The 10401-nt window shown below is 65.7% G+C and overlaps 2 protein-coding genes across 2 annotated transcripts; both read left to right on the top strand.

Annotated features, from left to right (window-relative positions):
* Positions 1–2180: 2180 nt before the first annotated feature.
* MNEG_9205 (hypothetical protein) lies at positions 2181–3949 on the top strand (the record flags this gene model as incomplete). The annotated part of the gene is made up of 3 exons (XM_014042323.1): positions 2181–2205; positions 2443–2721; positions 2889–3949. 3 exons carry the CDS (start codon positions 2181–2183, stop codon positions 3947–3949), a joined length of 1365 nt encoding a protein of 454 aa, XP_013897777.1.
* A 3423-nt stretch (positions 3950–7372) lies between these two features.
* MNEG_9204 (Uncharacterized protein) lies at positions 7373–10354 on the top strand (the record flags this gene model as incomplete). Its single annotated transcript, XM_014042322.1, has 7 exons — positions 7373–8146; positions 8393–8473; positions 8666–8746; positions 9037–9102; positions 9471–9577; positions 9830–9985; positions 10201–10354. The coding sequence occupies 7 exons, from the start codon at positions 7373–7375 to the stop codon at positions 10352–10354; spliced, it is 1419 nt and encodes a 472-aa protein (XP_013897776.1).
* Positions 10355–10401: the final 47 nt, after the last annotated feature.

Genomic DNA, 10401 nt, shown 5'->3' with positions numbered 1-10401 from the left:
CCTCCTTGCATGATGCTGCAGAGCCCACCTGCATGGGCTCTCGGCGGCTGGCTTGGGGCACCTCGTCTTGGGCCGCCTGCATGCGCCGCCCCCCCTCCCCTACCCCCTTAAGCCCTTTGCAGAGGGTCCTTTATAATCCCCTCTGCGCCCCATTTTTTGAAGCGACTCGACAGCTGTCGTGGACCTCGGCTGCAGGGTCTAAGAGCGCCGAAGGGCGCGAAAATCACCATGGCTCAACAACATGTGTTGCCCCCTGCATCCTTTTGCTTCCTCTCTGCTGCCTCGGTGGCGTCATGTTGCCGCCCTCCTGCCCAGGCCGCGTTTCCGCTTCCCTGCATGCACCTGGTTGCGTCCCCCACCCTGGCACAACCCCGTGCCAGGCCCTCTGCAGCGCGCGCCATCGCCTCCCGCGCCGCACCTCACGCGCAGAGCGCGCCTGCCGCCTCAGGACCCTCAAATCCACTGCCGAGGCCCCTGTGCCACACGAGTGCGCCCTCGCCGCCCCTGCGCCGCCGACAGGCTGGGTTGTGCGCGCGCCGGCGCCCGGCCTCTGTCGTGAAAGTGGGTCCTAGCCCGGGGATTCTTGTCCCATATAGGAATAACGCTGTGAACCCACTACCCAACACCTGTTGCATGTGGCTGCGGATGCGCCTGCCCGCCCCACCTGCTTGTCGGAGATCCCATTCCCGGGTGCGAGCGCCGGCGGTCCCAGCCCCTGGTACTGATTGCCTTTTGGCGGTTGAGTATTGCCAGACGGGCCGCCGCGGCGCCGTCCGTCGCGCGGCGGCCCCAACTGCACCCCACATCAAAGTTTCCCCTCGGCTGTGTGATGCAGCGTCGCGTGCGGTCGCCAGCTGCGCGTGCCTGCCGTTTGCCTACTTGCTCCGCACTCGGTTTGCCTTCGTAAACTCAGGCGTGCGTGCCCGAACGGTCTGACACCACAACGCAGCCCAAGTCGATGTCGGCCGCATGGCCCTGGCGCTGCAGCACTAGCGCCCCCATGCTACGGCCGTGCAGGCTTGTCCCGGCAGCACGGCTCGTCTTTCAAATCAGCACACGTAGCAGCCCCTGCCCCCTGAGTGCGCGTGCGCCGAGCGCCGCGCCTGCCTGCCGGCGGTGCGTACGACGCCCGCGCGCGCGGCCCCGGGGTTGCCGCGCACCCTAGAATCCTGCTCCAACAGCATATGTGTGTGCATGTCCCAGCCGCACCCACCCTGAAAGCCGCGGCTGGCGCTGCCTCGACACATCACATCGACGGGCCCAGAATCATGCCTGTCTTTTTAGGGGGTGTCTGGGTGACCTCCCTCCGTCCCCGCCAAAGAGTGTTGGCATGTTTCTGCGTGCCCGGTGGGACCGCCAAAGACTGAACTGTGTGTGTGGACAAAAAGGGGGGCAAACTGCGAGACCCCTGCAGGCAACCTGCGCCCTGCGTGGTACGAGTGCGACTCTCAGCGATGGGGCGCGGCGCAGGGTTCCCAGATTGTAAGGTGTATCTTGAAAACTTGCGAGCGATGGCGGGCAGGGCAGGCCGACTGGGGAGAATTACAACCGCAGCTTTGCAGTGCAGTGATCACGCGGCAGCCTTGGCCTTGCAAGCGGGTCTAGTGAAGAGAGGAAGCAAGACATTTGCTGGGCTGGGCGCAACATGCATGACATCACAGCGGTGAAGGCTACCTGCATGGATCTTTGGTACGCAATCAGTGTGGTGGATCCGAGTGCAAGTGTCTGCACGGACATCGGTTTGTGGGGTCCTACGCCCTGTGCGGCCCGGCTGCAGCTGCGGTGTCCCTGGTGTGACAACTGACAAGCGTACTGACTGGCAGTGCCCTACTAGCCATGTCAACCGGGCAGCCGTCGCTAGCCCATGTCGGCACACGTTTCAAGGACAGGCGCACAAACTCTGGCCTGCACAAGGGGTGGCTGTTGGTGGCGGCGGCCTAGTCGCAATAACTGATCCTACCGGCAAGTAGACAGGCGACGGCAGCAGCAGCGAGCTTCGGTTTGTGTGTCAAAGTGCAGAGAGTGCATGGTCACCTTGCAAACACGGTCAAGCTTATACGTCGCTCAGAAATTATAGAGCAGGTCGTTTGCGAAAAGGCGGGCTTCGGTTTGCCCCCATCACTGGCGAATGGCCAGTCGCTGACGGTGGCGGTGGCGCCACTGGTTACAATAGTAGACAGATGAGCAATATGTCAGCCTGTCAAGGTGTGTCCCGCGGGGCGGGCGAGGGGCGCGATCAACCACCTTGACGCGCGGACAACGTCGCCCCTTGCCTGTCGTGATGCGTGTTGATGCTTCGACAGACATAATGTTTCTGCATTTGGGGCTTTACGGGGACGGTCTTGCTGCCGTCGCTGCTGCCGCTGCCGACGAGCAGCTCGGCGCGTTGGCCACCTAGTCATTGCCGCCGCCGCGCCGCATCAACCCCACCCTGCCCCACAGACGTCCTTGGGCTCGCCGCAAAGGCGGCGGCAGCAGCCTCGCTGGATGAGGTGGTGCGGCTGATGAACGAGTTCCAATTCATGCATGCGGCCACCCCGTCGTATCCAATTGACTACATGGCGCGCCTGCCGAACTGGCAGCAGCAGGAACACCACCAATACCAGGAGCAGCAGCGGCCATATGTGGGCGAGCGGCGCGCTATGAGCCCCGCGTCAAGGCGCGGCGCGATGGATCGCCCCAAGACCTCCAGCCCACGGCGTATGCCGCACGCGCCGACTGGTAAGCAGTTTGGCGTGTCAGCCACCCGTGTCGCACGGCGCCCCAGACTCAGGCTCACCCAGCGATAGGCCCCCGTCGCAGTCCCGTCCCCCTGCCCTCCTGATATCCGACCCTCACCTCTCCTCCCTTCCCCTCGCCGCGCTTTCCCCAACTCCCACTCTTTGCAGGCTCAGAGGACGCCGCTTACAGCAGCCTCAGCCCTTTGGACCAGCTGCTGTCTCAAAGCATCGACGGCAGCCCCGCGGGCCCCCACCAGACGCGGCCACAGCTGCTGCGCGCCAGCAGCGGCGACGACGCATCCCTGGCTGGCGACGCGCCGCTGCTCGCCGCCTGCCGGGAGCGGGAAGAGGCGGACGCGCGGACGCAGGCGCTGCGGCAGCAGCAGCAGCAGCAGCCCAATCCCGCTGATCTACAGTCCAGCATCCTCGGGCTCGCGGGAGCCGCCGCAGCGCACCCTTACGCGCACTCGCGCAGCCCCGCCGCGACCTCGGACGCCGCCGCCGCTGCGGCGGCAGGCTTCGGCCTGGGCCAGGCGGCGGCCGGGCAGCAGGCCTGGGGCCAGCTGCCAGATCAGCTTGACCTCCGCCTCCTCATGGCCGCGCAGCTGCAGCCGCACGCCGCGGCCGCCGTCGCGGCTGCGGCCGCGGCCGCGGCAGCCGGGCCCGGGCAGCTGCAGGCGCACCTGCTGTACGAGCAGGCGGCCGCGGCTGCAGCCGCAGCAGCGGCCGGCGGCGGCGCGGATGCGGCGGTGTACAGCCAGCTGCACGCTGCGGCGGCCGGCGCCCTCGGCGGCGCGAGCTTCGGCGATGTCCCCTCGTCGGCGGGCATTCTTGGGTCGCAAGGGCACTACGTCGACCCCGCTGCCGCAGTGGCCGCGGCTGCGGCCGCCGCGGCATCAGCTGCGGCCGCTCACCAGCTGCAGGGCTACGCGCCCCACCTCCTTTTCGACCCTGCGCTCCACTTCGCGCCCGGCGCGATCCGCACCGCGCTGCCGCAGACGCTGCAGGCGGCCTCAGTCGCAGGCGGCCGCGGCGGCAGCGCCGCAGCCGCGGCGCTCGACTGCGACAGCCTGGGCAGCGACTCTGGCGGGTCCACGCCCGTCAAGAAGACGCGCCGCGGCTGCCGCGGCGGGCGCCAGAAGCGGTGGTACATGGCGCAGCAGATGGCGGCCGCGGCCGCGATCAGCGGCGGTGCGATCGCGGGCTTTGACGTGTTCCGAGCCCTGTGAAAGGGCGGGCCCGTGCCGAGTTGCGGCCGGGTGCGGCGGCGAGGGCGCGCGCGCGCAGCTCCCCGCATCGCGCCTGGCCTGAGGCGCGACATGCGCTGCTTGGGGCTGGCGCGCCGGCGCCTCCCGCCGCTCTTGGGCGCAAGGCGTCCTCCTACCACGTGTTTCAGGCGCGCCCCTCCTAGGCGCGCAAGTGCCAGCCGCAGGCCCCGGCGCTACCAGCGCGCAGCTATGAAGAGAGCGCAGGAGGTGGGCCTCGCAAGCAGGGGTGCGCTGGGACCGAGCGGGGTCGCCCCTTTGCTGCGCCCCTTGGAATTCGGGTCGGGCCCCACGCCGCCTCGCGCGCGCACTTTAGGGAGCGCGCGGCCTCGCGGCAGCATGCGTGCGGCCCCGGGATTCGGCCGTGCGAGCGCCGGCGCCGGCGCCTGTTCTCTGCTCAAGCCTGGCGAGTGTGTACCCTCCAAGGCGCCGCGCGTCGCGCCTCCCGTTTTTGCATCGATCCTGCTGCTGCCGGCCCGCGCGTGACGCTGGACCCCCAGCGCCCCCCAACAACCAAGCAGAACTAGCCACCAGCCCCATCCCCCTTTTTGAAGCGCCGCGCCCGGCCGCCGGCGCCGGAGGCGCTGGCCCCGGGACCTGTCCTCCGCCCACACCATGTGCACGCACTCCGGCAATGCGCTGCGGCGGGTGCGCGCGTACTGCGACACGCTGCCATCACTCCGCGCCTCACCACAGAGAGCGTGCATGGGCCGCCTTGCTTGCCCGCTTCGCTGCGGGCCCCTTGCGCGCAGGCAGAGCGCGCGCGCGCCCGCGCCCCGGCGTCCCCAGCGCGCGCCGCCGTCAACACCGCTGCATGTGCATCCGCTGATCGCGTCGTGCGCGCGCCGCGCAAGACCTTGCGTCGCGCACGCACGTTGAGCCATCAGCGCGCCCCTCCTTGCGACAGCCATGCTGCGCCCCTCATCGCGGGCCGCCGTGGTCGGCGCCCCTCCCCCCTTGAGGCCCCACCTCGCGAACCCCTGCGCATCTCGCCCCCCGCGGAAGCCGCGCGCCCGCCACCATCCCCACCATTTCAAATAGGCAGACGGCCTGCCCCCCGGATGCGTGCGGGTGAGTACGCATCCAAGCACACTTGCAAAAAGGGACGCGTCTCCGACGACGCGCCCGCCTTCCGCATGAGTCGCCGCCGGTGGCTCATGCGGGGCTCTGCCATCCGGGCACATGTGGTGCCTGCAACACGGCACAGACAGCCCTGCGCCTCTGCCCCTGCTGCTTTGCCGAAATAACAAGCAGCGCCACGCAAGGCACCTCCTGTTTCTTTATGCGAAGCCGTGCCTTTGACCCCGCCACGGCCCTAGCCAATTCCTCGAAAAAAGCACACAGTGACGGGCTCAAAGAACCTTCCCAGGAGGACCCCTCCAGAAGTCCAGCCCGCCCCAGCCTTGTGGCCGCTTTTGCCCCGAGCCCTGCCCTCACCCGCAGCGCGTCCGCCTCAGCACCGGCCGGCCGCTCTCCTGCTGCCAATTCTTGCAGCCGCGTTTTGGATCTGCCGCCCCGCTCCCCTAGAGTCTGCAGGCACACCTGTCCCCTTGAAGCCGCACCGACGATGACACACACCCGTGCCCAACGGCCGCCGCCTGAAGCGCGGCGGGCCAAAACCAGGCGAACCCTCTCGCTCGTGGCCCTTTTTTGGCGCAGGCTTTGGGCTGCCGTCTTTTTATTGACTGGGCTGTTCCCTTTGCGTCCCTGCTGCCAGCCAGCCAACACAGTGTGGTTTACACACAACGGAGCATCTCATGCATGCCTACCCCCTTGGGCGCGTTGCGTCGCGCCGGCACCACTCCGAGACCCCGAGAAGCTTATGCAGATGCTTGTCCACGCGCAAGAGATTCCTAAGAAAGCAATTCGTTCACTGAAAACACCGTAATAAACGCCTGGGTTTCCAGCCTTGGTCTCCACATCACCCTGTATCACAGCGAACACTTGCAGAATGCTGGGCCAGCTGCCAACAACACATGCAGTAGGGCGACTGCTTTAGCACGTTGCAGCAAGACCGCTGTTTGCCCCGCTTGCTTCAAAGTGCATACGTAGGTGGACGGCCTGGCATGTGGTGCCCTACACAAACAGCAGCCAAGCGCCCACTTACAATTATCAAGACCAGACAGGGCCAGCCGGTCATGGCCCATTCTTGAAGCGGCCCAAGCCGCGGTGAGTTGGCCTGCGCTCTGTGGGCCATGGACACCACGGGACCGCGGCTGGTAAGGCAGCAGCTAGCCAGTGTGATCTGGTCAAAGTAATGGCGCAGGTGCAGCAGCACAAGGCTGAGCTGCAGCACCTGGTCTGTGGGCCACGGATGCCATCCACAGGGGCTGGCTGCAATGAACCGGGCACAGGTGGCGGCTACTGAGTGAGTCTGCCAGCGCATTGGCAGAGGTTTGGTAAGCAGTCAGCCCACGGTCTATTTGCGACACCCATTCGGCTCTGGCCGACGCCTGCCTGTGGTGACGAGCGACAGCAGTTGTGCTCGCTGAGGCTGGGCAGCGCTGTTTGCCCGCCAGCGCCAGCCATCTGACTGCAAGGCGGCAGCAAAGCGTCACTGTCATCCACCGTCGATTTGCTGACAGCCTTCTTCCGCTTTTTTGGGTGGCAATTATGCTGCAACCTGTGCATACAGAGCATGTTGAGAACCGTGAGCTGAGCGAAGTGTTGGACTGTGTGCAACCCTTGCCACTCTGAGGAATTGCTCTGCAGGGCGGTGCAATACGCTGCCGCCGAAACATTGATATTTGGCAACATGACCCGTTGGTTATTTTTGAATGGGCCTTTAGAAGTGTGCGTGCATGGGTGTGGATAGGGTGAGGAAGAGACGACTGAGTGTGAATGATGGGGTATGAAAGCTGCACTGCGATTTGCAGTTGAAGGCAGTGGTCTTGAAAAACACCTGAACCACGTGCTCTTATTACAAGAAGCTTAGCGTGCAACATGCGCCCTCAAGTGTGCAAAACCCTTGAGCACCATCCCCCACCTGAATAACTGAACGCAGCGCCAGCCAGGGTCACCAGCAGTGCCAGCGGCACAGTCGGCTCGGCATGGCCTGCTGTCACCGTCATATCGTCTACAATTACGTGAGCTTCTCAGCTTCTTCATCAGATATTTTTTATAGAACCCCGTTCTCCCTCGTTGCTTGCAGATCGCGCGCGATTGCCACAGCAGATCAAACTCAGTTGGCCGCAGGCTCCGCGCAAAACACGCTTTCGCTGCACGCTGAGGCTGTTCGTTCAGCGTGCAGCTGGCAGCTGCGGATTCCAAGAGCAGCAGCAGAGCGTTGAAGCAGCGTGCACGCCTGCAGCGCTGCAATACGCGCACAGCACGGGCCCATCCGTGGCGCCGGCATAAGAAGCTTGAGCGCTGGGGCACAGCCACAGCATGGGCAAGGTCAAGTACTACGCGGTCCGCAAGGGGCACCGTACAGGCGTGTATGGCAGCTGGGAGGAAGCTAAGGTCCAGGTGGACGGGTACCCAGGGGCCATCTACAAATCTTTCCCCAGCCGCGCCGACGCCGAGGCCTTCGCGTTTGGTAGCGCCGCCGGGGCCGCCGGTGGCGGCGGCTTCGCGGGCGCTGCTGTCCAACGAGGTGCACAGGGCGCACAAGCAGCGCCAGCTGGCGGCGGCGGCGGCGGCGGCGGCGGCGGCGGCAAGTACTACGCAGTGAAGCGCGGCCGGCAGACTGGCGTGTTCCGTGGCAACTGGGCGGTTGTGCAGCGGTTGGTGGTCGGGGTTCCAGGGGCGGTATACAAGGGGTTCAACTCTGAAGCAGAGGCGCTGGCATGGATGCAGGCAGGCGCCACCAGCATGCAGGCACGGCCACAGCCTCCGCAGCAGCCTCAGCCTCAGCCTCAGCAGCAGCAGCAGCACCAGCAGCACCAGCAGCCACAGCAGGAGAGTCGGGGCGTCAAGCGGAGCTGGGACGAAGAGCAGTGGCAGGACGAAGGTGCCCCTCAGGGGCCACCGCCGGCGCAACGACCTGGCACCATCGTGGCCGGGGCGCCGCCACACCATCAGCCGCAGCAGCAGCCCCTTCTTCAGGGTTCAATTGAAGAGTGGGAGGAGGGCGCGGCGCTGGGCCAGCAGCAGCAGCAGCAGCAGCAGCAGCAGCAGCAGGAAGAGGAGGGGCTGGAAGAGGCGCTGTCTGTGACTGTGGTGGGTATCAGTTGTGTTTCAGAGTCTAGGAGGTTGCATGAGCGCACCAAACCAGCGGCCATCAGCGCGGGTGAGCCCTGCTGTAGCTGCAAGCCCGGCCTGCCAAGCATGCGCCCTTCTGGGACGCCCTTGCCTCTCGCAAGGGCCCTGCTGTTGGTAGACGTGGCCTGCCACCATTATGGCGAACAAAAATATATCCATCACACCTTGAGATGCCACCCACCTGACACCCGCCCCCCCTTGCAGTATTTCGACGGCGCCTCCCGCGGCAACCCCGGTTACGCCGGCTACGGTTACGTCCTGGTTGACAGGCTGACTAACGACAAGGTGTGTCACCGGGCGGTTTGGTGAGGGAGCGCTACTCGAGGGTCGATGCACACACCAGAGCGTCACCGCGGCATGGCCGCCTCGCAGGCCAGCCTGCCGAAGCAGGTTGAGCGCCACCTCACAAGCCAGCTGCCTGCCGGATGAAGCCCGCACATCCACGATGTGCGCGCCGTCGCGCTCCCTGCGCCGCAGGTGTACAGCGGGTGCCGCTCCCTGCCCCACGGCACCACCAACAACCAAGCCGAGTACGAGGGGCTGATCGCGGGGCTGGAGGTGAGAGGGCGCGGGGGCTGATTGAGAGGCAAGAGACTTGAGGGTCTGGTGTGGGGACATAGGGCCCAGTGTCTGGGGCACGTGTGTGAGGCGCGGGCTGTTGCCAGAGGACTGGGGGGCTAGGAAGCGGGCTGTTGTCAGGGCATCTGCGCCACGACGGTCGAGGGGTCAAACCTACAGCCAGGGAGCGGTCCATGGTGCACTAAACTGAACCGCACTGCCCTCGCGCGGCCCTGACGACGACCACCTTCCACCTGGCGCACGTGCCGCCATGTGCGCCTCGCCCCCAGCGCGCGCGCCGCCTCAACGCATCACACGTTGTGGCGAAGGGCGACAGCCAGCTCGTGGTCAGACAGGTGGGCACAGAGGGGCAAGGTCGCTGCTGCTGCGCTGCCGTTGCTGCTGTTGCCGCCGCTGCCGCTACTGCTGCTGCTGCTGCTGCTGCTGCTGCTGCTACTGCTGCTGCTGCTGCTGCTGCTGCAGCTGCAGCTGCTGCTGCTGCTGCTGCTGCTGCAGCTGCTGCTGCTGCTGCAGCTGCTGCTGCTGCTGCTGCCCCTCTGCTCTTGCTGCCGTTTCCGCTGGGATGCCTCGCCTATGTTGTTGAGCAAGTGCGCACCACAAATGAACAAATCAGCCCGTGGTGGGTAAAGTTGGGCCCCAGTCGCAAAACCCTCGCAGCCCTGAGTCCCTCACCTCGCCAAAACCCCAACGGCGGTGACCCCAGGTCAACGGGGAGTACCGCTGCAAGGAGCCGCGGCTGATGCCGCTGCTGAGGGAGGCGCAACGCCTCAAGGGCTGGTTCGAGTCGGCAGAGGTCTCCCACATTTACAGGTCAGCGCTCCCCTGGAAGAGAACCTGCTGCCGCGCCGCGCTTGATTGCTCGCTATGTGTGTATGTGCGGTGCATGCATGCATTTATGCATACGTGTGTGTGTGTACGTGCGTGTGTGTGTGTGTGTGTGTGTGTGTGGTTGGGTTGATGGGTGGGGGTTGGGTGGGTTCGTGGGTGTTTGCGTGCCATTGGCAGGAATTCTTGCTTCCTGCCAACCGCACATCCAAGCCTGCTGCTGCTTTACCGCGCTAGGGAGGACAACGCCGCTGCGGACGAGCTGGCCAACCTGTCTGTCGATGTGGGGATGGCGGTGGAACGCATCGGCACGCTGTCCGAGGCCGGCCGCGCGGGCGACAGGGCGGCGGTAGTGGCGACGCTGGCTGAGGCCATGCAGGTGGACGAGGAGAGGTGCGGCGCTGAGGGGGGGCGCAGGGCTCCACTTTCGTGGCAGGGTGGTTTGCTCGGCTGTCTCGCTTTGCGAAACGCGTGGGGCTGGCAGTTGTGGGCGAGGATCCAGTGTCGACCAGCCCTGGGCTGCGAGCGCGGCAGGCATCCAGACTGGACAGCTTTATGCACTTTGCTCCCCTGGTCGTGAGCGAGACTTGCGCACCAACTGGCCGCAGCGGCTACCCTGAGCAGCTGCGGTCTGCACCCCGCCTGCTGGAAGCTGCCGCGGAGCTGCTGGGGCGGATGATGGATGGCACTGCTGCCGAGGAGATGGAGCAGCAGATGCGGGATGCGGGGTGGGACGATAGCACGGGTGAGCAGTGTGTGTGAATGTGATTGTGTGTGTGTGTGTGTGTGTGTGTGTGTGTGTGTGTGTG

This window comes from Monoraphidium neglectum (genome assembly GCF_000611645.1).
Source record: "Monoraphidium neglectum strain SAG 48.87 unplaced genomic scaffold scaffold01854, whole genome shotgun sequence".
Lineage (NCBI taxonomy): Eukaryota > Viridiplantae > Chlorophyta > Chlorophyceae > Sphaeropleales > Selenastraceae > Monoraphidium > Monoraphidium neglectum.
Note: the sequence above shows the minus strand (reverse complement) of the source record. Positions and strands in the feature narration are given on the sequence as shown.